This window comes from Oncorhynchus clarkii, unplaced genomic scaffold, assembly GCF_045791955.1.
Source record: "Oncorhynchus clarkii lewisi isolate Uvic-CL-2024 unplaced genomic scaffold, UVic_Ocla_1.0 unplaced_contig_5646_pilon_pilon, whole genome shotgun sequence".
Classification (NCBI taxonomy): Eukaryota; Metazoa; Chordata; class Actinopteri; order Salmoniformes; family Salmonidae; genus Oncorhynchus; species Oncorhynchus clarkii.
In genome coordinates, this window is record NW_027258006.1 from 1 (window position 1) to 25,959 (window position 25,959).

General features: G+C 45.3%; 1 protein-coding gene across 1 annotated transcript in view; it reads right to left on the reverse strand.

Moving 5' to 3' along the window:
- Positions 1 to 3,596: 3,596 nt before the first annotated feature.
- The window catches only part of LOC139394477 (dynein axonemal heavy chain 6-like), a 157,658-nt gene continuing 135,295 nt past the window's right edge, over positions 3,597 to 25,959 (reverse strand). The window contains exons 71-83 of the mRNA XM_071142548.1: positions 23,591 to 23,751; positions 22,740 to 22,828; positions 21,854 to 22,000; positions 20,362 to 20,500; positions 18,366 to 18,485; positions 17,775 to 17,896; positions 15,718 to 15,847; positions 14,922 to 15,049; positions 12,021 to 12,206; positions 9,959 to 10,031; positions 7,197 to 7,348; positions 5,136 to 5,358; positions 3,597 to 3,936 (exon numbers count right to left, since the gene is read on the reverse strand). Of these exons, the coding sequence (XP_070998649.1) occupies positions 3,833 to 3,936; positions 5,136 to 5,358; positions 7,197 to 7,348; positions 9,959 to 10,031; positions 12,021 to 12,206; positions 14,922 to 15,049; positions 15,718 to 15,847; positions 17,775 to 17,896; positions 18,366 to 18,485; positions 20,362 to 20,500; positions 21,854 to 22,000; positions 22,740 to 22,828; positions 23,591 to 23,751 (1,774 nt within the window). The 3' untranslated portion in view covers positions 3,597 to 3,832. The remainder of the gene's footprint in view (positions 3,937 to 5,135; positions 5,359 to 7,196; positions 7,349 to 9,958; positions 10,032 to 12,020; positions 12,207 to 14,921; positions 15,050 to 15,717; positions 15,848 to 17,774; positions 17,897 to 18,365; positions 18,486 to 20,361; positions 20,501 to 21,853; positions 22,001 to 22,739; positions 22,829 to 23,590; positions 23,752 to 25,959) is intronic.

Genomic DNA, 25,959 nt, shown 5'->3' on the forward strand with positions numbered 1-25,959 from the left:
TCTGTTGCTGCAGGAATACTAAGCTAAGATCTGTGACAGAGGCTTTGAAAATCACAACAGATCCTGCTGTGCTGTGTGCTTGCGATGTGTGCTTGCCTGTGAGAGAGATTGTGGTGTGTGTTTCTCCCAGTGTTTGTGTTTGTGCACACGTGTGTGGTTTTCTGTGTCCACAAATCAAATCAACTGTGTCCAGATGTCTATGGTAATGGATTCATGGACACAGACAGAAAGCCTTTTCCCCATCCACACCAACAGGTTTTAGATGCACTGTCTGATCCCTTTAAACAACCGACTGGACTGTCTCAATTCAACGCCAGTGCATTTCTAAAACAGCTTTTTGTTTGTTTACAAATGACAGGGACTCTAAACGTACAAAAGGTTTTGAACACATTGGAATATCCGTTGTGTTTCGCTCCAGGCTTGCAGCACAGTCTGCCAGTAACACTATTTATCATGGAGTTGAAGTCGGAAGTTGAAGTCGGAAGTTTACATACACCTTAGCCAAATATATTTAAACTCAGTTTTTCCTGACATATAATCCTAGTAAAATTCCCTGTCTTAGGTCAGTTAGGATCACCACTTTATTTTAAGAATGTGAAATGTCAGAATAATAGTAGAGAGAATGATTTATTTCAGCTTTTATTTATTTCATCACATTCCCAGTGGGCCAGAAGTTTACATACACTCAATTAGTATTTGGTAGCATTGCCTTTAAATTGTTTAACTTGGGTCAAACGTTTCAGGTAGCCTTCCACAAGCTCCCCTCAATAAGTTGGGTGAATATTGACCCATTCCTCCTGACAGAGCTAGTGTAACTGTGTCAGGTTTGTAGGCCTCCTTGCTCGCACACTCTTTATCACTTCTGCCCACACATTTTCTATAGGATTGAGGTCAGGGCTTTGTGATGGCCACTCCAATACCTTGACTTTATTGTCCTTAAGCCTTCCATAACTTTGGAAGTATGCTTGGGGTCATTGTCCATTTGGAAGACCCATTTGCAACCAAGCTTTAACTTCCTGACTGATGTCTTGAGATGTTGCTTCAATATATCCACTTAATTTTCCTCCTCATGATGCCATCTATTTTCTTCATGATGCCATCTATTTTGTGAAGTGCACCAGTCCCTCTTGCAGCAAAGCACCCCGACAACATGATGCTGCCACCCCCATGCTTCACGGTTGGGATGGTGTTCTTCGGCTTGCAAGCCTCCCCCTTTTATCTCCAAACATAACGATGGTCATTATGGCCAAACAGTTCTATTTTTGTTTCATCAGACCAGAGGACATTTCTCCAGAAAGTACGATCTTTGTCCCCATGTGCGGTTGCAAACCGTAGTCTGGCTTTTTTATGGCGGTTTTGGAGCAGTGGCTTCTTGCTTGCTGAGCAGCCTTTCAGGTTATGTCGACATAGGACTTGTTTTACTGTGGCTATAGATACTTTTGTATCTGTTTCTTCCAGCATCTTCACAAGGTCCTTTGCTGTTGTTCTGGGATTGATTTGCACTTTTCGCACCAAAGTACATTCATCTCTAGGAGACAGAATGCATTTCCTTCCTGAGCGGTATGACAGCTGCGTGGTCCCATGGTGTTTATACTTGCATACTATTGTTTGTACATATGAACGTGGTACCTTCAGGCGTTTGGAAATTGCTCCCAAGGATGAACCAGACTTGTGGAAGTCTACAATTTTGTTTGAGGTCTTGTCTGATTGTCCCATGATGTCAAGCAAAGAGGCACTGAGTTTGAAGGTAGGTCTTGAAATACATCTACAGGTACACACCTCCAATTAACTCAAATGTTGTCAATTTGCTTCTAAAGCCATGACATCATTTTCGGGAATTTTCCAAGCTGTTTAAAGGCACAGTCAACTTAGTGTATGTAAACGTCTGACCCCCTGGACTTGTGATACAGTGAATTATAAGTAAAACAAATCTGTCTATAAACAATTGTTGCAAAAATGACTTGTGTCATGCACAAAGTAGATGTCCTAACTGACTTGCCAAAACTATAGTTTGTTAACAATACATTTGTGGAGTGGTTGAAAAACGAGTTTTAATGACTCCAACCTAAGTGTATGTAAACTTCAGACTTCAACTGTACATCGCATCTATTAATTTATTACTGATGTCGTCACTTGACTCCCTACCACCATATCTGTTGAGTAGACGGCCTGCCTCTTAATACAACACGACGAGTCCAGTCATCTTCCTCTTCTCCATTACCATCGATACAGGGGACGTAACAATCAGCCGTGTATCAGACACCTCGACAGCAGCGGCCTGTCATAGCGTCCACACAGATCAGTGATCTAGATAAACCTTCCTCTTCTCCGTTAGCATCGTAGCATCGATACAGGGAACATAACAATCAGCCGTGTATCAGACACCTCGACAGCAGCGGCCTGTCATAGCGTCCACACAGATCATTGATCTAGATAAACGGCAGGCGGAGACAGGAAACAGTGAAGACCAGAGAGACTCCTCTGCACCATTTCTATCCCTCCATCTCTCTTTTTGCTCTCCTCCTCCACCTCACTCCCTGAGGGTGTGATGAACATATATAGTACCAGGCAAAAGTTTGGACATACTTACTCATTCAAGGGTTTTTCTACATTGTAGAATAATAGTGAAGACATTGCAACTATGGAATAACACAAAGAATCATGTGGTAACCAAAAAAGTGTTAAACAAATCGAAATATATTTGATATGAGATTCTTCAAAGTAGCCACCTTTTGCCTTGATGACAGTTTTGCACACTCTTGGCATTCTCTCAACCAGCTTCACCTGGAATGCTTTTCCAACAGTCTTGGAGTTCCCACATACTGAGCACTTGTTGGCTGCTTTTCAACTCATCCCAAACCATCTCAATTGGGTTGAGGTCAGGCGGTTTCCATGTTGCGTTTAGATTTTTGTTCCGTATAGATCCCTGTGTGTGCATTCTAATGTTGACATCACACTGGGTGAGTTACTGTGTTGAAATAACTTTTCAGTAACAGAGGATAAATATATGGTGTTTTTCCTCAGAGAAAAATTGAAATAGATTAAGTCAACAGTGGTTTTTAAATGCAGGAGGACAGCTTTTTGTTCGAGGTGGTTCACTATCGCAGGTGTCCCTTCAGCTGAGAAGGACATGGTTAATTTATAATGGGGGAGACACAGGACACTGAAGTACCATCTCTTACATGTGAATTAGAGTTTTACCTGACCACGCATCAGATGCATTTTACGTGATGCTCCTGGTGAATATTGACAATCTTCCTCTCCTTTCACATTGGCAGGCTACACGAGTGACTATGAAAGCACTGCAGTCTACACTTCCTGTCGACTGTGTGTGTGTGTGTGGGGGGGGGGGGGGATAAAGGCATGTCGGGAGCATTTCAGACACAGGGGTGTTAATATGTTGCTACAGTTCACTGAAAGAGAAGAGAAATTGACTGAACTGAACACACCACACACAATTGAACCCGTCAAATCAAACCTGATTGGTGACATCCACATCGTTTATCAGCTGTTATTGAGGGTGTAGCGACATGCTCTTCTCCCAGGCACACAGCAAAATGCACAAACCACAACAGCACTGCTACATGGTATTTAATCAAAGCAACTCGGAAAAGAAAAGAAAAATGCCATTTTGGGCCCCCAGAATAATCCCTTCAACTGGTTAGCAGGGAGAGAGAGTACACGGTAGAATACTTCTCAATACAGACGTGAGAAACACTCACTGGTTTCCAGAAAACAAGAGTCCATAGACAATGGGCTTCATCAGTGCTGCTGGTAATGAAGGTGCAGAAGTACAGCGGTGTGTGTGTGTGTGGTGCCTGTGGGTGGGTCACTACTCGTTGAGCTGACAGAGCAGGGCTGAGGCCTTGGTGATCCAGTAGTCACTAGGCAGGCTGGACGGCAGCATCACCGTCACCACAAAGTTAGTAGAGTGGCCTGAGGGAGAGAGAGATGTACACAGGTCTGTCACTATCTGGACATGATGCAGAGAACCAGAGAACACACAGGTCTGTCACTATCTGGACATGATGCAGAGAACACACAGGTCTGTCACTATCTGGACATGATGCAGAGAACACACAGGTCTGTCACTATCTGGCCATGATGCAGAGAACACACAGGTCTGTCACTATCTGGCCATGATGCAGAGAACACACAGGTCTGTCACTATCTGGACATGATGCAGAGAACACACAGGTCTGTCACTATCTGGACATGATGTAGAGAACACACAGGTCTGTCACTATCTGGACATGATGTAGAGAACACACAGGTCTGTCACTATCTGGACATGATGTAGAGAACACACAGGTCTGTCACTATCTGGACATGATGTAGAGAACACACAGGTCTGTCACTATCTGGACATGATGTAGAGAACACACAGGTCTGTCACTATCTGGACATGATGCAGAGAACACACAGGTCTGTCACTATCTGAACATGATGCAGAGGACCAGAGAACACACAGGTCTGTCACTATCTGGACATGATGCAGAGGACCAGAGAACACACAGGTCTGTCACTATCTTGACATGATGCAGAGGACCAGAGAACACACAGGTCTGTCACTATCTGGACATGATGCAGAGGACCAGAGAACACACAGGTCTGTCACTATCTGGACATGATGCAGAGGACCAGAGAACACACAGGTCTGTCACTATCTGGACATGATGCAGAGGACCAGAGAACACACAGATCTGTCACTATCTGGACATGATGCAGAGGACCAGAGAACACACAGGTCTGGCACCTACTACCATACCCCGTTCAAAAGCACCTAAATCTTTAGTCTTGCCCATTGAGACAATTGAGACATGGATTGTGTATGTGTGATACTCAGAGGGTGAATGGAAGACAACAGATTGAAGTGCCTGAATGGGGTATGGTAGTAGGTGTCAGGCTCACTGGTTTGCGTCAAGAACTGCAGCGCTGCTGGGTTTTTCACACTCAACAGTTTCCTGTGTGTAACAAGAATGGTCCACCACCCAAAGGACATCCAGACAACTTGACACAACTGTGGGAAGCATTGGAGTCAACATGGGCCAGTATCCCTGTGGAACGCTTTCAACACCTTGTAGAGTCCATGTCCTGAGAAACTGTGAAACTGAATATTAGGTAGGTGTCCTTACCTGTAGTAGACAAAGTCCCAGCCCGAGCTGAGGTCTTGTACAGCGGAGCCTGGTAGAGAGACGGATCAGGGTCATAGTTCTGCTGGGGTTCGAAGTGCACCACGGGAAGCATGGCGTTCATCACCCGCGGCAACGCATCCTCCATCACCATGTCGACGTCGTCCCAGCGACTGGCGTCCATGAACATCCCGTGCACCAGCACGCCGTCGTTGATGGCGGGTAGCTATGGAGACAGAGTGGTACTGTAGTTACCATAATGTCATATTATGATACATTGTGATTAGAGGCCTGGGTTTTGGACAATCATGTCACATGACCTGGTGTTGAACTTTTAGTTAAAGCTTCATCGTCCAGCACTATCCTCAGACAGTTGTTTTCATTTTAGGTCTAATTCTCATTTCTGGACCAGGCTTTAAATAAAGGTTTAAATCTAGGTCATGTGACATGGTCCAGAACACAGGGTCCTAATAATGGTCCAGACACGGTTCTTAAACCTCTCCAGGAACCTGACATGGTGGTCCAGAACACAGGGTCCTAATAATGATCCAGATACGGTTCTAAAACCTCTCCAGGAACCTGACATGGTAGTCCAGAACACAGGGTCCCTAATAATGGTCCAGATACCTCTCCAGGAACCTGACATGGTAGTCCAGAACACAGGGTCCCTAATAATGATCCAGATACGGTTCTAAAACCTCTCCAGGAACCTGACATGGTAGTCCAGAACACAGGGTCCCTAATAATGGTCCAGATACCTCTCCAGGAACCTGACATGGTAGTCCAGAACACAGGGTCCCTAATAATGATCCAGATACGGTTCTAAAACCTCTCCAGGAACCTGACATGGTAGTCCAGAACACAGGGTCCCTAATAATGATCCAGATACGGTTCTAAAACCTCTCCAGGAACCTGACATGGTAGTCCAGAACACAGGGTCCCTAATAATGGTCCAGATACCTCTCCAGGAACCTGACATGGTAGTCCAGAACACAGGGTCCCTAATAATGATCCAGATACGGTTCTAAAACCTCTCCAGGAACCTGACATGGTAGTCCAGAACACAGGGTCCCTAATAATGGTCCAGATACCTCTCCAGGAACCTGACATGGTAGTCCAGAACACAGGGTCCCTAATAATGATCCAGATACGGTTCTAAAACCTCTCCAGGAACCTGACATGGTAGTCCAGAACACAGGGTCCCTAATAATGATCCAGATACGGTTCTAAAACCTCTCCAGGAACCTGACATGGTAGTCCAGAACACAGGGTCCCTAATAATGGTCCAGATACCTCTCCAGGAACCTGACATGGTAGTCCAGAACACAGGGTCCCTAATAATGATCCAGATACGGTTCTAAAACCTCTCCAGGAACCTGACATGGTAGTCCAGAACACAGGGTCCCTAATAAAGATCCAGATACGGTTCTAAAATCTCTCCAGGAACCTGACATGGTAGTCCAGAACACAGGGTCCCTAATAATGGTCCAGATACCTCTCCAGGAACCTGACATGGTAGTCCAGAACACAGGGTCCCTAATAATGATCCAGATACGGTTCTAAAACCTCTCCAGGAACCTGACATGGTAGTCCAGAACACAGGGTCCCTAATAATGGTCCAGATACGGTTCTAAAACCTCTCCAGGAACCTGACATGGTAGTCCAGAACACAGGGTCCATAATAAAGATCCAGATACGGTTCTAAAACCTCTCCAGGAACCTGACATGGTAGTCCAGAACACAGGGTCCCTAATAATGATCCAGATACGGTTCTAAAACCTCTCCAGGAACCTGACATGGTAGTCCAGAACACAGGGTCCCTAATAAAGATCCAGATACGGTTCTAAACCTCTCCAGGAACCTGACGAGTTGACTAATTCACTGATGACCTCTAAACATCCCACAGAGGTCAACGTGTGTTGGAGTCATTTCTATCAGCGAGTAGCTTAGCTCCTTCATGTTTTTACAGAGTCAGACTGTGCTTTGGAGGCAGGATGCAGTAAACTCCTTCCTGCCCTCAGGGCAACCAGTCTAAATATGTCCCTCCCCCCTCCCTGTAGCTACCTCAGAGTCCATGTCCAGCTCGCCCCCGGCCGGTAGGGTCTTCAGCGCCTCGCTCACGGCCCCCTGGTCTAGGTAGACCGGCAACACGTTGAAACGAAAGTTGAGCTCGTCGATGGGGAGGTTATAGGTCCGGGCGTGGTTCTGTAGCGCCCCTACAGGACAGGAGGGGGAACAGCACAACAGCGTTTCAACATCTCAGTAACTGGACTATAACCCAGTTTGGTGCTCTACTTTGGACGGATCCCAGGCCTGTTCAACAATAACAGGATTTATAAATATACAGCACCTCTCTCAAACCCAACAACATACTATATCAGTGGTCACCAACCGGTCCATCTCCCAGGCATCTCTAGTCCATCGCCAAACATCTCTGTAAATAACCCAACAACATACTATATCAGTGGTCACCAACCGGTCCATCTCCCAGGCATCTCTAGTCCATCGTTAAACATCTCTGTAAATAACCCAACAACATACTACATCAGTGGTCACCAACCGGTCCATCTCCCAGGCATCTCTAGTCCATCGCAAAACATCTCTGTAAATAACCCAACAACATACTATATCAGTGGTCACCAACCGGTCCATCTCCCAGGCATCTCTAGTCCATCGCCAAACATTTCTGTAAATAACCCAACAACATACTATATCAGTGGTCACCAACCAGTCCATCTCCCAGGCATCTCTAGTCCATCGTTAAACATCTCTGTAAATAACCCAACAACATACTATATCAGTGGTCACCAACCGGTCCATCTCCCAGGCATCTCTAGTCCATCGCCAAACATTCTGTAAATAACCCAACAACATACTATATCAGTGGTCACCAACCGGTCCATCTCCCAGGCATCTCTAGTCCATCGCCAAACATCTCTGTAAATAACCCAACAACATACTATATCAGTGGTCACCAATCGGTCCATCTCCCAGGCATCTCTAGTCCATCGCCAAACATCTCTGTAAATAACCCAACAACATACTATATCAGTGGTCACCAACCGGTCCATCTCCCAGGCATCTCTAGTCCATGGCCAAACATCTCTGTAAATAACCCAACAACATACTATATCAGTGGTCACCAACCGGTCCATCTCCCAGGCATCTCTAGTCCATCGCCAAACATCTCTGTAAATAACCCAACGATAAAGCCTTGTGTTCCTAGTTTTTCTATTAGTCTCTGTTGGTGGTAGATGCAGCCCATTCAGCTGCCCTGCGCTCCAGGTATGTGACTGAAGGTACAAACTCTGCCGTCCCGGTGGGCCTGGAGAGGAAATCAAGTGCACTATGCCACCGCTGGCCAATCAGATGCTCAGATGACCATGTTTGCAGTGACGTAGCAGGCAATGAAAGAAAGCTACGGCAAAATTGATACAGTGAGACTTCAAAACGTTTAAAACCCTGACTAGAGAGAGACTGTCAACGAATACAGCAAAGAGATGCTGTGTATATGAGTGAGTTCATGTTAAGGTCTTACTCAGCACTGTCAACACTTTGTATTCAACACTTCTATAACCCATAAAATGTGCGTTCTTCCTATTTCCCCTCAGCGCTACAACAAGCAGTGCACCTGTAATCAATGAGGAGGAAAGTGTATAGGTAGGCTGGCGTTGTTGTTATTATTAGCGGCTTGGGTCTTTTTTAATATCAAGGAATATTTCACTTTCTCTGTTCATAGGACTAACAACATGAATTTGTGCATGAGGCAGAAATACTGCGACTCGAGTTTGGCCGTCAGCTGGAAGACGGTGTCCCTTTTTGGTCGGGGTCAGTCTGCTGCTCTCTCCCTCCGCTGAGACTGACCATCAGCCCAGTAAAATAAAAAGCTAATTATTTAAATGTATGCTCACTCAGCTGTGCCTCACAAGTAATACAACAATGGATCTATTACCGGTGTGATCATATAGTCCACCTGAAATTCTGAAATATATATATATTTTTTAAATGTCCTGAACAACAATGCATTGGCAGGTAAATTCAAGCAAAGCCAGTATGTGGTGACAATGTATTGGGCCTGTAGTTTACTGCACAAACCTCATTGCTACAGAGCTGTTTTTAATTGGTTCATGTTTCTTACATTGTTGAAGTCATGGTAATAAAAACTCATAGCGGTAGATCTCAGCATGTATTTTGATTCAAAGTGATCTTGACTCAGAAAAGGTTGGTGACCACAGTACTATATGAAGTAGACTACAATGTTGAAGAGAACAGACTTTTGACTAGAGTACAGCATATTGAATAGACGACATCATATTGAATAAAGAACAGAATATTGAATATTCTTTTGCTACATAATATTGAATAGGGAACAAAATATTGAATATTTATTTGCTACATAATATTGAATATAGAGCAGCATATTGAATATTTAATAGACTACATAATATTGACTAGAGTACAGCATATTGAATATTTAATAGAGTACAGCAAATTGAATATTTAATAGACTACATAATATTGACTAGAACAGAACACAGAGGAGATGGTGTGTACTGACCAGTGATATTTAATACTACATAATATTGACTAGAGAACAGAACACAGAGGAGATGGTGTGTACTGACCAGTGATATTTAATACTACATAATATTGACTAGAGAACAGAACACAGAGGAGATGGTGTGTACTGACCAGTGATATTTAATACTACATAATATTGACTAGAGAACAGAACACAGAGGAGATGGTGTGTACTGACCAGTGATATTTAATACTACATAATATTGACTAGAGAACAGAACACAGAGGAGACGGTGTGTACTGACCAGTGAGGAAGCCCTGAGGGAAGAAAAGTCCAGAGATCCAGAAGGATTTGGGCTGACCCCGTGTGATCCAGTTCTACACAAACACACAGACAGAGAGGAAGTTGGTTTCCCTGCATGAACACACACACACACGAAGCAGAGGGTGATTTTGTTTGGGTTATGTTAATCTCAGTTCCCAGAACCTAATTGTAAGGCTGTCACCAGAGACGGGGGTTATGTTCATCTGTCTGTGTGTAGACATTTAGGGATTGCATAACACACAGTAAGACCAGTCTCCCGGAACAGACGCTTCAGTCTGGGGCGACGGAGCGAGTGCACAGAGAGAACGAGAGATGGACAGAGAGCAGAGAGAGAGAGATTATTATCTAGTTCACTGGCTTTGGCATTGTTAACATATGTTTCACATGCTAATAGAAAATGTAAATTGATAGAGGAGAGAGAAGACTGGAGATAGAGACAAAAAAAGAGAGAGAAGACTGGATATAGAGACAAGCAAAGAGAGAGAAGACTAGGAGAGAGAGAGGGAGAAAAAAGAGAGAGAAGACTAGGCAGAGAGAGGGAGAAAAAAGAGAGAGAAGACTAGGCAGAGAGGGAGAAAAAAGAGAGAAGACTAGGGAGAGAGAGGGAGAAAAGAGGGAGAAGACTAGGGAGAGAGAAGGAGAAAAAAGAGAGAAGACTAGGGAGAGAGAAGGAGAAAAAAGAGAGAGAAGACTAGGGAGAAAGAAGGAGAAAAAAGAGAGAGAAGACTAGGGAGAGAGAGGGAGAAAAAGAGAGAGAAGACTAGGGAGAGAGAGGGAGAAAAAGAGAGAGAAGACTAGGGAGAGAGACAGAGAGAAGACTAGGGAGAGAGAGAGAAGACTAGGGAGAGAGAGGGAGAAAAAGAGAGAGAGAAGACTAGGGAGAGAGAGAGAGAAGACTAGGGAGAGAGAGAGAGAAGACTAGGGAGAGAGAGAGAGAAGACTAGGGAGAGACAGAGAGAGAGAAGACTAGGGAGAGAGAGAGAGAGAAGACTAGGGAGAGAGAGAGAGAGAGAGAGAGAAGACTAGGGAGAGAGAGAGAGAAGACTAGGGAGAGAGAGAGAGGACTAGGGAGAGAGAGAGAGAGAAAACTAGGGAGAGAGAGAGAGAAGACTAGGGAGAGAGAAAGAGAGAAAGAGAGCGAGAGAAAGATAGAGATGAGCAAATACAGAGCAAGGGCACAGAAGAATGGAACGTGGGAGTAAGAGACGAGAAAGAAAGAAGTCAAGTGGATAGCGGGCTGCTAATGTTTAAACATGATTCTCTCATCACATCATCCCATCTCACTACCCCTGATAATGACTGTGTGTGTGTGTGTGTGTGTGTGTGCCTGGGCGGAGTTCCTGTAAGAGAAAATCCACATTCGTCTGAGTGTGTGTGTGTGTGTGATCACAGAAATGTTAACAACAAGAGCACGCAAACATAGATGTTCTGTTTCCACTATATCATACCACATTGCCTACATATGTAAAACACACTCATACACACACAAACACACAAGTCTTATCATCTGATGTAATGACAACACACAAACACACAAGTCTCCCATCTGATGTAATGACAACACACAAGTCTTATCATCTGATGTAATGACAACACACAAACACACAAGTCTTATCATCTGATGTAATGACAACACACAAACACACAAGTCTTATCATCTGATGTAATGACAACACACAAACACACAAGTCTTATCATCTGATGTAATGACAACACACAAACACACAAGTCTTATCATCTGATGTAATGACAACACACAAACACACAAGTCTTCCCATCTGATGTAATGACAACACACAAACACACAAGTCTTATCATCTGATGTAATGACAACACACAAGTCTTCCCATCTGATGTAATGACAACATCCATAAACGTCTGAGAGAAGTAAATATAGTGTTTCACTGTGTCGTAGTACATCGATACATATGTACACAAATAGTGGTTTTGGGGGTAAATTGTCTGACTCAGGACTTAAAGAGAGGTTCATTGACCCAACTGTACAGCAACACGTGTCTATGAGAGAGAGATGTCTCTGTCACCTCGATGAAGCAGGTCCTGAGGGCCAGGTCTTTAACCCAGCTGGCCAGAGGTTTGAGGGAGGGGTAGGCTGAGGTGCTCCAGTGGTTTGGAACCTGGTTGTTGAGGAAACTGATGTAGATCCTCTCCATCTCCTCTGACATCACTACCAGCCCTGCTATAGCCTTCTGGAGGGTACACAGAGACACCTGGGGGAGGGAGGGAGGGGAGGCTGAATGTGAGGAGAAGTGTTTGTGGGTGTTTATCTGAACCATCCACAAGAGAACATCATAAACCCAGAGACACCTGGGGAGGGAGGGAGGGAGGGAGGGAGGGAGGGAGGGAGGGAGGGAGGGAGGGAGGGAGGGAGGGAGGGGAGGCTGAATGTGAGGAGAAGTGTTTGTGGGTGTTTATCTGAGCCATCCACAAGAGAACATCATAAACCCAGAGACACCTGGGGAGGGAGGAAGGGAGGGAGGGAGGGGAGGCTGAATGTGAGGAGAAGTGTTTGTGGGTGTTTATCTGAGCCATCCACAAGAGAACATCATAAACCCAGAGACACCTGGGGAGGGAGGGAGGGAGGGAGGGAGGGAGGGAGGGAGGGAGGGAGGGAGGGAGGGAGGGAGGGAGGGAGGGAGGGAGGGAGGGAGGGAGGCTGAATGTGAGGAGAAGTGTTTGTGGGTGTTTATCTGAGCCATCCACAAGAGAACATCATAAACCCAGAGATACCTGGGAGGGAGGGAGGGAGGGGAGGCTGAATGTGAGGAGAAGTGTTTGTGGGTGTTTATCTGAGACATCCACAAGAGAACATCTTAAACCCAGAGATACCTGGGAGGGAGGGAGGGAGGGAGGGAGGGAGGGAGGGAGGGAGGGGAGGCTGAATGTGAGGAGAAGTGTTTGTGGGTGTTTATCTGAGACATCCACAAGAGAACATCATAAACCCAGAGGTCACCACTGCAGTAACGGTTTGCCAACAATGTGGCTGCAGCATCTGTCCTTATAAACACATACAGATTCAAACACATTCCCTTTTTCCACATTTTGTTACATTACAGCCTTATTCTAAAATGGATCAAATTATATTTTTCCCTCATCAATCTACACACAATACCATATAATGACAAAGCGAAAACAGGTTTTTAGAAATGTTTGCAAAATATATATATAAAAAATGAAATATAACATTTACATAAGTATTCAGCCTTATCGATAAACCTCAAAATTGAGCTCCGGTGCATCCTGTTTCCTGTTTCCATGGATCATCCTTGAGATCAGCGGAGGCTGCTGAGGGAGAACGGCTCATAATAATGTCTGGTACGGAGCAAATGGAATGGCATCACACACACCCATGTATTTGTGTATTTGATACCATTCCACTGATTCTGTTCCAGTCATTACAACGAGCCCATCCTCCCAAATGAAGGTGCCACCAACCTCCTGTGCTTGAGATCTATATAAGGTACCAACAGTTGACAGTGCATGTCAGAGCAAAAACCGTAGAGCTCTGAGACAGGATTGTGTGGAGGCACAGATCTGGGGAAGGGTACAAAACAACTGTCTGCAGCATTGAAGGTCCCCAAGAACAGTGTCTTCCATCATTCTATAATGGAAGAAGTTTGGAACACCAAGACTCTATCTAGAGCTGGCTGCCTGGCCAAACTGAGCAATCAGGGAGAAGGGCCTTGTTCAGGAAGGTGACCAAGAACCTGATGGTCACTCAGCTCTAGAGTTCCTTTGTGGAGATGGGAGAACCTTCCAGATGGACAATCATCTCTGCAGCACTCCACCAATGAGACCTTTATAGTAGAGTGGCAAGTGGAAGTGGAAGCCACTCCTCAGTAAAAAGGCACATGACAGCCTACTTGGAGTTTGCCAAGAGGCACCTAAATAACTCTCAGACCATGAGAAACAAGATTCACTGGTCTGATGAAACCAAGATTGAACACTTTGGCCTGAATGCCAAACATCACGTCTGGAGGAAACCTGGCACCATCCCTACAGTGAAGCATGGTGGTGGCAGCATCATGCTGTGGGGATGTTTTTCAGCGGCAGGGACTGGGAGAATAGTGAGAATCGAGGGAAAGATGAACGGAGCAAAGTACAGAGAGATCCTTGATGAAAACCTGCTCCAGAGCGCTCAGGACTGGTTCACCTTCCAACAGGACAACAACCCTAAGTAAACAGCCAAGACAATGCAGGAGTGGCTTCGGGAGAAGTCTCTGAATGTCATTGAGTGGCCCAGCCAGAGCCCAGACTCGAACCCAATCTAACATGTCTGGAGAGATCTGAAAATAGCTGTGCAGCGACGCTCCCCATCCAACCTGACAGAGCTTGAGAGGATCTACAGAGAAGAATGGGAGAAACTCCCCAAAAACAGGTGTGCCAAGCTTGTAGCGTCATACCCAGGAAGACTGGAGGCTGTAATCACTGCCAAAGGTGCTTCAACAAAGTACTGAGTAAAGGGTCTGATTACCTATGTATTTTTTTTTAAAGCCAACATTTTTGAACTTTTTTTGTTGCTTTGTCTTTATGGGCTATTGTGTGTAGATTGATGATAAAAAACTAAATTTAATACATTTTAGAATAAGGCTTTAACAAAATGTGTAAAAAGTCAAGGGGTGAATAGATTCCGAATGCACTGTATGTCCCTCCACTATGCCTCTGGGGACCTTCCATTGAGACCTAGGGGCAGCAGCTGGAACCATGGACCGATACAGCTGTCCTAACATTTCATCAAGGACCTTTTCAATGCATTTCCATTACCAATCATCATCTCCTGATTTCACAGCATTTAAATACACTGAAAAATGAATGGCTGACAACTGGGACCCCTGACCTCTAATGCCTGACCCCTGACCTCTAATGTCTGACCCCTGACCTCTAATGTCTGACCCCTGACCTCTAATGCCTGACCCCTGACTCACCCTGAGGACCCGCAGCAGGTTGTTAAAGCGGTCTACTTCCTGTCCGAGGACGGTGGTGAGGGAGTTGAGGCGTCCGTTGGCGTCACGAATAAACAGAGCCTCTGCTGCCTCATCCATATCCAGACACTCTGAGGAGACAGACCGACAGAGAGACAGATCAGACAGACAGTCAGACAGAGAGACAGATCAGACAGACACAGACAGACAGAGAGACAGACCGACATAGAGACAGGCAGACAGATCAGACAGAGAGACAGATCAGACAGACACAGACAGACAGACACAGACAGACAGTGACAGCGAGACAGTCAGAAAGAGAGACAGACACAGACAGACAGACCGACAGAGAGACACAGATAGACCGACATAGAGACAGTCAGAAAGAAAGACAGACACACACACACAGACCGACATAGAGACAGTCAGAAAGAGAGACAGACACAGACCGACATAGAGACAGACAGACAGACGAGACAGTCAGAAAGAGAGACAGACAGACAGACGAGACAGTCAGAAAGAGAGACAGACACAGACAGACAGACAGAGAGACAGTCAGAAAGAGAGACAGACACAGACAGACAGACAGAGAGACAGTCAGAAAGAGAGACAGACACAGACAGACCGACAGAGAGACAGGCAGACAGATCAGACAGTGACTTCAACCACACTATGATGAGTTTAGAGAGACTAACTTTAATTTCAAACCAAAGCGAACATCAAACTGTAAAAGCACCAGAATAAATCAAGCCTGAAACGTGTGTGTGTGTGTGTTTACGTGCGTCTCTCTCTCTCTCACCCGGGATCTTGGCGAGGATGGAGTCGGCCAGCTCGTGGACGATCTCGTCGTTGCTCTTGCCCCCGCCGCGGGCTGACGAGCGAGGCTGTACCTCCAGGATGGTGTTGATCAGGGTCATAGTCTCCAGACGCTGTACAGACAGACAGGACCTCACCGTTTTAGGGATGACAAGTACCCCACAGGACACAGACTATGTACGCCTACATTATGTATCCATGTTGTCAGCATCAAATGTAATGTTCTCCTCTTAACTGGCTAAAGACATGTTTTGTATTAGTGATCTGACCTCTTATTTTCAGACAGTACATGAACAAAATCTGTCGAAACAAATTTTCAATTAGGTACTGTATCGTTAATTGTCCCCAAGCCAGTATTAGCCCACTGAGATAAAGGTGAGAATATACAGTGCCTTGCGAAAGTATTCGGCCCCCTTGAACTTTGCGACCTTTTGCCACATTTCAGGCTTCAAACATAAAGATATAAAACTGTATTTTTTTGTGAAGAATCAACAACAAGTGGGACACAATCATGAAGTGGAACGACATTTATTGGATATTTCAAACTTTTTTAACAAATCAAAAACTGAAAAATTGGGCGTGCAAAATTATTCAGCCCCCTTAAGTTAATACTTTGTAGCGCCACCTTTTGCTGCGATTACAGCTGTAAGTCGCTTGGGGTATGTCTCTATCAGTTTTGCACATCGAGAGACTGACATTTTTTCCCATTCCTCCTTGCAAAACAGCTCGAGCTCAGTGAGGTTGGATGGAGAGCATTTGTGAACAGCAGTTTTCAGTTCTTTCCACAGATTCTCGATTGGATTCAGGTCTGGACTTTGACTTGGCCATTCTAACACCTGGATATGTTTATTTTTGAACCATTCCATTGTAGATTTTGCTTTATGTTTTGGATCATTGTCTTGTTGGAAGACAAATCTCCGTCCCAGTCTCAGGTCTTTTGCAGACTCCATCAGGTTTTCTTCCAGAATGGTCCTGTATTTGGCTCCATCCATCTTCCCATCCATTTTAACCATCTTCCCTGTCCCTGCTGAAGAAAAGCAGGCCCAAACCATGATGCTGCCACCACCATGTTTGACAGTGGGGATGGTGTGTTCAGAGGGATGAGCAGTGTTGCTTTCACGCCAAACATAACATTTTGCATTGTTGCCAAAAAGTTCAATTTTGGTTTCATCTGACCAGAGCACCTTCTTCCACATGTTTGGTGTGTCTCCCAGGTGGCTTGTGGCAAACTTTAAACAACACTTTTTATGGATATCTTTAAGAAATGGCTTTCTTCTTGCCACTCTTCCATAAAGGCCAGATTTGTGCAATATACGACTGATTGTTGTCCTATGGACAGAGTCTCCCACCTCAGCTGTAGATCTCTGCAGTTCATCCAGAGTGATCATGGGCCTCTTGGCTGCATCTCTGATCAGTCTTCTCCTTGTATGAGCTGAAAGTTTAGAGGGACGGCCAGGTCTTGGTAGATTTGCAGTGGTCTGATACTCCTTCCATTTCAATATTATCGCTTGCACAGTGATCCTTGTGTTGTTTAAAGCTTGGGAAATCTTTTTGTATCCAAATCCGGCTTTAAACTTCTTCACAACAGTACCTCGGACCTGCCTGGTGTGTTCCTTGTTCTTCATGATCCTCTCTGCGCTTTTAACGGACCTCTGAGACAATCACAGTGCAGGTGCATTTATACGGAGACTTGATTACACACAGGTGGATTGTATTTATCATCATTAGTCATTTAGGTCAACATTGGATCATTCAGAGATCCTCACTGAACTTCTGGAGAGAGTTTGCTGCACTGAAAGTAAAGGGGCTGAATAATTTTGCACGCCCAATTTTTCAGTTTTTGATTTGTTAAAAAAGTTTGAAATATCCAATAAATGTCGTTCCACTTCATGATTGTGTCCCACTTGTTGTTGATTCTTCACAAAAAAATACAGTTTTATATCTTTATGTTTGAAGCCTGAAATGTGGCAAAAGGTCGCAAAGTTCAAGGGGGCCGAATACTTTCGCAAGACACTGTATAAGCAGAGTGAAGTGTCTGACCTGGAAGGCGAGGTTGGCGTTCTCGTGCATACCAAAGATCTCAGGGTCGTCTATGAGAGGAAGGTTCTCTATGTACCTGTTATAGTCACTCAGTCTGTCTGCCTCGGGGGCAAAGTAGACACCTGACACACACACACAGAATACCAACAGTAAGATCTCACTGAACACACACACACAGAATACCAACAGTTAGATCTCACTGAACACACACACACAGAAAACCAACAGTTAGATCTCACTGAACACACACACACAGAATACCAACAGTTAGATGTCACTGAACACACACACACAGAATACCAACAGTTAGATCTCACTGAACACACACACACAGAAAACCAGCAGTTAGATCTCACTGAACACACACACACAGAATACCAACAGTTAGATCTCACTGAACAAACACAGACAGAATACCAACAGTTAGATCTCACTGAACACACACAGACAGAATACCAACAGTTAGATCTCACTGAACACACACACAACAGGACACACCTTTCCCCCATTTCTCAGATTCAGCAACATTTGTACACACAAATTGTACACACAAATTTGCACGCACGCACACACACACACAGTGGTCTTCACCTGAGGTGGAGAAGGTGTACCCTGGGTCCAGGGTGACAGGAGAGAAGAACCTTTTGAGGATGGTGCGGAGACAGCGCTGGTCCCAGGCATCAGTCACCCTGCCTCCGTAGGTTATCTCCCCTGGGGGGAGAGAGGGTGAGGGTGGGGGGAGTCATTAGGTACTGAAAGGAAGAACATGGACAGAAACCTGGAGGGGTTACCTCCAGAAGAAATGCTCATGTTGGTTTTACGGTCATTTCCCTAATGAACACGACCCACTTCACATGAACCTGCTGTGGAAAACACATGTGCTCATTTGGAATCATTCCTATTACAGACAGAGTGGAGCTGGAACAGAGGGTCTGCTGGGTAAATGGAAGGTTCTAATAGAGGTTCTAAACTTTAGTATGCAGAACACGGTGGAACCCAGCGGAACCCTTCTGTCTACCTTTCAGTTATTACACTACGTGAGAGAGGAACACTTTTATTCAGGATGTTTAAAACTATATCATGCTAGGTTAAACACCCAATGATTTTCAAATGGATGGTTTCTGCATACAAAGAACGGTTAAATGAGGAATTAAACAAACATTACAAAGCCTGAAAAAACTTAATGGAAGAAATCAGTAATGAAATAAAATCTGGCCTCAGGAGCGTGTAATCCCCCCAAATATATTTTAAATGGTGTATAATCATTATTAGAAGGTCAAATTTGAAAAAGGGGAAAAACATGTCAGTGTAGAGATACTTTTTGTAATGTAGTGTATGTGGACACCTCCTTGTCAAACATCATTCGCAAATCAAATCCAATTTTACTGGTCACATGTTATTGCAGGTGTAGCGAAATGCTTGTGTTCCTAGCTACAAAAGTACAGTAGTGTCTAACAATTCACAACAATACCTGCTACTAAACCTCTCAGAACCGCAGGGTCTTCCCTGCTACTAAACCTCTCAGAACCTCAGGGCCTTCCCTGCTACTAAACCTCTCAGAACCTCAGGGTCTTCCCTGCTACTAAACCTCCCAGAACCTCAGGGTCTCCCCTGCTACTAAACCTCCCTGAACCTCAGGGTCTTCCCTGCTACTGAACCTCCCAGAACCTCAGGGTCTTCCCTGCTGCTAAACATCCCAGAACCTCAGGGTCTTCCCTGCTACTAAACCTCCCAGAACCTCAGGGCCTTCCCTGCTACTAAACCTCCCAGAACCTCAGGGTCTTCCCTGCTACTAAACCTCCCAGAACCTCAGGGTCTTCCCTGCTACTAAACCTCCCTGAACCTCAGGGTCTTCCCTGATACTGAACCTCCCAGAACCTCAGGGTATTCCCTGCTACTAAACCTCCCAGAACCTCACAGTGGCCAGCAGTAATGTGAATAATGGAGGACCCGGCAGGGAGACAGGCAGACAGGGAGGCGGGAAGGGAGACAGGCAGGCAGGGAGGGAGGCAAGGAGGCAGGCAGGGAGACAGGCAAGGAGGGAGACAGACAGACAGGGAGACAGGCAGGGAGACAGGCAGGGAGACAGGCAGACAGGGAGGCGGGAAAGGAGACAGGCAAGGAGGGAGACAGGCAGACAGGGAGACAGGCAGACAGGGAGGCGGGAAGGGAGACAGGCAGGCAGGGAGACAGGCAGACAGGGAGGCGGGAAGGGAGACAGGCAGGCAGGGAGGGAGGCAAGGAGGCAGGCAAGGAGGGAGACAGACAGACAGGGAGGGAGGCAGGGAGACAGGTAGGCAGGGAGGGAGGCAGGGAGACAGGCAAGGAGGGAGACAGACAGGCAGGGAGGGAGGCGGGAAGGGAGACAGACAGGGAGGCAGGAAGGGAGACAGGCAGGGAGGGAGGCAAGGAGGCAGGCAGGGAGACAGGCAAGGAGGGAGACAGACAGACAGGGAGGGAGGCAGGGAGACAGGCAGGCAGGGAGGGAGGCAGGGAGACAGGCAGGCAGGAAGGGAGGCAAGGAGGCAGGCAGGGAGACAGGTAAGGAGGGAGACAGGCAGGGCGGCCGATACACACACAGTCCTACCAGTGATGTAGATGAGAGCATCCCAGGGTATGTGACCAGTCTGACAGTAGAGGTTCTGGTTGAGCAGGGCACACTCTCTGTCGCTGTCGTTGAACTCATAACGGATGTTCCAACCCAGAGGACCAAACTTCTTCCTCTCCTGCAACACACACTCAGCGTTTTTATTCTACTGTCAATCTCAACATCAGTTACAAAGACAATGAATACAGTAGGAGGTGTGTTCTGACATAATGAATACAGTAGGAGGTGTGTGTTCTGACATAATGAATACAGTAGGAGGTGTGTGTTCTGACATAATGAATACAGTAGGAGGTGTGTGTTCTGACATAATGAATACAGTAGGAGGTGTGTGTTCTAACATAATGAATACAGTAGGTGTGTGTTCTGACATAATGAATACAGTAGGAGGTGTGTGTTCTGACATAATGAATACAGTAGGAGGTGTGTGTTCTGACATAATGAATACAGTAGGAGGTGTGTGTTCTGACATAATGAATACAGTAGGAGGTGTGTTCTGACATAATGACTACAGTAGGAGGTGTGTGTTCTGACATATGAATACAGTAGGAGGTGTGTTCTGACATAATGAATACAGTAGGAGGTGTGTTCTGACATAATGAATACAGTAGGAGGTGTGTGTTCTGACATAATGAATACAGTAGGAGGTGTGTGTTCTGACATAATGAATACAGTAGGAGGTGTGTGTTCTGACATAATGACTACAGTAGGAGGTGTGTGTTCTGACATAATGAATACAGTAGGAGGTGTGTTGTCTGACATAATGAATACAGTAGAAGGTGTGTGTTCTGACATAATGAATACAGTAGGAGGTGTGTGTTCTGACATAATGAATACAGTAGGAGGTGTGTGTTCTGACATAATGAATACAGTAGGAGGTGTGTGTTCTGACATAATGAATACTGTAGGAGGTGTGTGTTCTGACATAATGAATACAGTAGGAGGTGTGTGTTCTGACATAATGAATACAGTAGGTGTGTGTTCTGACATAATGAATACAGTAGGAGGTGTGTGTTCTGACCTAATGAATACAGTAGGAGGTGTGTGTTCTGACATAATGAATACAGTAGGAGGTGTGTGTTCTGACATAATGAATACAGTAGGAGGTGTGTGTTCTGACATAATGAATACAGTAGGAGGTGTGTGTTCTGACATAATGAATACAGTAGGAGGTGTGTGTTCTGACCTAATGAATACAGTAGGAGGTGTGTGTTCTGACATAATGAATACAGTAGGAGGTGTGTGTTCTGACATAATGAATACAGTAGGAGGTGTGTGTTCTGACATAATGAATACAGTAGGAGGTGTGTTCTGACATAATGAATACAGTAGGAGGTGTGTGTGCTGACATAATGACTACAGTAGGAGGTGTGTGTTCTGACATAATGAATACAGTAGGTGTGTGTTCTGACATAATGAATACAGTAGGAGGTGTGTTCTGACATAATGAATACAGTAGGAGGTGTGTTCTGACCTGTATGATGGCGTGGAAGAAGCAGACTCCAAAGATGATCTTCCTCCACTGGCGTCCCAGGATGTGCTCCTCAAAGAAGTTGTTGGTGATCTCAGTGAACGCCCGGCGCACATTGGCACGTAGACCCTTAGGAGGCTCGTTGGTCACCTGGCCCACGCACGCACGCACGCACGCACACACACACACACAGACGTCCACGGCACACACACACACACGTCCACAGACACACAGATGTCCACAGACACACAGACGTCCACAGACAGATGTGGAAATAAAAGGATAACGAATCAGATAATTCCGAGACATAGATATGCACCCACGCTCAATTACATGGGTTAGGTGTGTGTGAGCACACACGTGTGTATGTGTCTATAAAGAGTGATGGCCCTACATGTGTGTGTAAGCCATGTGTGACAGGACCACTCTCTCGTGGTTAGAGAAGGCCCTGTGAGGGATATGAAACACTGTCCGGAGTGGCTAAGGTTGAGAGGAGTGGCTAAGGTTGAGAGGACAATCTGTCCAAAGACGCAACAGGAAAAATATTTATGGAAAAGATCCCAAAATATCTCAACAGAGCCTTGAGAATCCTGTTTCAATTTAATCCAAGATTATGCTCTAGAACCTAAGACTGAGTTGTAGAACTAAGACTGAGATTGTAGAACCTAAGACTGAGATTCCAGAACCTAAAACAGATTCTACAACCTAAGACAGATTCCAGAACATAAGACTGAATTCTAGAACCTAAGACTGAATTCTAGAACCTAAAACTGAGTTTCATCATCTAAGACTGAGTTCCAGAATCTAAAACGGAGTAGTAGAACCTAAGTTTGAGTTGTAGAATCGAAGGTCTCTATGTCCTGTGACAGAGTGTAAAGGTGAGTGTTACCTTGACAGAGTTCTGGAGGACGGTGACAGGGAACACCTTGGTGGGCATGGAGCTCAGGAACAACCTGAAGTTCTCATGGATCACCGTGTCTAACAGGGAGGAGGTGACAGAATGAGTCAGTAGACATAAACACAGGGTCAGTCCAGTCCATAGCGTGTCGTAGAGAGGTCCAGCAGCACAGGACAGCCGCAGGTGCAGGGTGTGTGTGTGAGAGCCATTCAAATCCCCATTCACCTTGTGTCCTGACCAAACCACACAGCAACACCTCACACCACCTGATACCCAGGTACATACAGTTGAAGTCGGAAGTTTACATACACTTAGGTTGGAGTCATTAAAACTATTTTTTCAACCACTCCACAAATTTCTTGTAAACAAACTATAGTTTTGGCAAGTCGGTTAGGACATCTACTTTGTTTTATTTATTTATTTATTTTTTATTTTACCTTTATTTAACTAGGCAAGTCAGTTAAGAACAAATCCTACATCCTACCTATATGACCTAGGATGTCATATACTGTAGGGAATATGGTCAATATAAATGGTGTGTGTGTGTTTAGGGTGTGTGTGTTTAGGTTATGTGTGTGTGTGTGTGTCTGTGTGTAGGGTGTGTGTGTGTGTCTACAGTGTGTGTGTCTGTGTGTAGGTGGTGTGTGTGTGTCACGGGTGTCTGTGTGTAGGTTATGTGAGTGTGTGTGTGTCTGTGTGTAGGGTGTGTGTGTGTGTCTACAGTGTGTGTGTCTGTGTGTAGGTGGTGTGTGTGTGTCACGGGTGTCTGTGTGTAGGTTATGTGTGTGTGTCTGTGTGTGTCTGTGTGTAGGTGGTGTGTGTGTGTGTTTAGGGTGTCTGACCCGGCTCAGTGAAGGTCTTGATAAGTTCCTCCATGGCTAACATCCAGGACACAGCCAGGTGACAGTTCTGGAGGAAGATCCAGTTACCACTCTTCAGAGCTTCCAGAATCATCTTCTCAGCTATAGGACCCTGACCCTGACCTAGAGAGATAGACCTCACCCTGGAGAGAGAGACATGGGGTTAATACTGAGAGACAGAGAGTTAAAACTGAGAGACCCTGACCTAGAGAGATAGACCTCACCCTGGAGAGAGAGACATGGGGTTAATACTGAGAGACAGAGAGTTAAAACTGAGAGACCCTGACCTAGAGAGATAGACCTCACCCTGGAGAGAGAGACATGGGGTTAATACTGAGAGACAGAGAGTTAATACTGAGAGACCCTGACCTAGAGAGATAGACCTCACCCTGGAGAGAGAGACATGGGGTTAATACTGAGAGACCCTGACCTAGAGAGATAGACCTCACCCTGGAGAGAGAGACAGAAGGTTAACACTGAGAGACCCTGACCTAGAGAGATAGACCTCACCCTGGAGAGAGAGACAGAGGGTTAACACTGAGAGACAGAGAGTTAATCCTGAGAGACCCTGACCTAGAGAGATAGACCTCACCCTGGAGAGAGAGACATGGGGTTAATACTGAGAGACAGAGAGTTAAAACTGAGAGACCCTGACCTAGAGAGATAGACCTCACCCTGGAGAGAGAGACATGGGGTTAAAACTGAGAGACAGAGAGTTAATACTGAGAGACCCTGACCTAGAGAGATAGACCTCACCCTGGAGAGAGAGACATGGGGTTAATACTGAGAGACCCTGACCTAGAGAGATAGACCTCACCCTGGAGAGAGAGACAGAAGGTTAACACGGAGAGACCCTGACCTAGAGAGATAGACCTCACACTGGAGAGAGAGACATGGGGTTAACACTGAGAGTCCCTGACCTAGAGAGATAGACCTCACCCTGGAGAGAGAGACAGAGGGTTAACACTGAGAGACAGAGAGTTAATCCTGAGAGACCCTGACCTAGAGAGATAGACCTCACCCTGGAGAGAGAGACATGGGGTTAATACTGAGAGACACTGACCTAGAGAGATAGACCTTACCCTGGAGAGAGAGACAGAAGGTTAACACTGAGAGACCCTAACCTAGAGAGATAGACCTCACCCTGGAGAGAGAGACATGGGGTTAATACTGAGAGACCCTGACCTAGAGAGATAGACCTCACCCTGGAGAGAGAGACAGAGGATTAACACTGAGAGACCCTGACCTAGAGAGATAGACCTCACCCTGGAGAGAGAGACATGGGGTTAATACTGAGAGACCCTGACCTAGAGAGATAGACCTCACCCTGGAGAGAGAGACAGGGGGTTAACACTGAGAGACAGAGGATTAATACTGAGAGACAGAGGATTAATACTGAGATACAGAGTTAACACTGAGAGATGGAGTTAACACTGAGAGACAGATGATTAATACTGAGAGACAGAGGGTTAATACTGAGAGACAGAGTTAATACTGAGAGACAGATGATTAATACTGAGAGACAGAGTTAATACTGAGAGACAGAGTTAATACTGAGAGACAGAGGGTTAATACTGAGAGACAGAGAGTTAATACTGAGAGGCAGAGGATTAATACTGAGAGACAGAGTTAATACTGAGAGACAGAGGGTTAATACTGAGAGACAGAGTTAATACTGAGAGACAGATGATTAATACTGAGAGACAGAGTTAATACTGAGAGACAGAGTTAATACTGAGAGACAGAGATAATACTGAGAGACAGAGGGTTAATACTGAGAGACAGAGAGTTAATACTGAGAGACAGAGTTAATACTGAGAGACAGAGGATTAATACTGAGATACAGAGTTAACACTGAGAGATGGAGTTAACACTGAGAGACAGATGATTACTACTGAGAGACAGAGTTAATACTGAGAGACAGAGTTAATACTGAGAGACAGAGGGTTAATACTGAGAGACAGAGAGTTAATACTGAGAGGCAGAGGATTAATACTGAGAGACAGAGTTAATACTGAGAGACAGAGGGTTAATACTGAGAGACAGAGTTAATACTGAGAGACAGAGGATTAATACTGAGATACAGAGTTAACACTGAGAGATGGAGTTAACACTGAGAGAGAGATGATTAATACTGAGAGACAGAGGGTTAATACTGAGAGACAGAGTTAATACTGAGAGACAGATGATTAATACTGAGAGACAGAGTTAATACTGAGAGACAGAGTTAATACTGAGAGACAGAGGGTTAATACTGAGAGACAGAGAGTTAATACTGAGAGACAGAGTTAATACTGAGAGACAGAGGATTAATACTGAGATACAGAGTTAACACTGAGAGATGGAGTTAA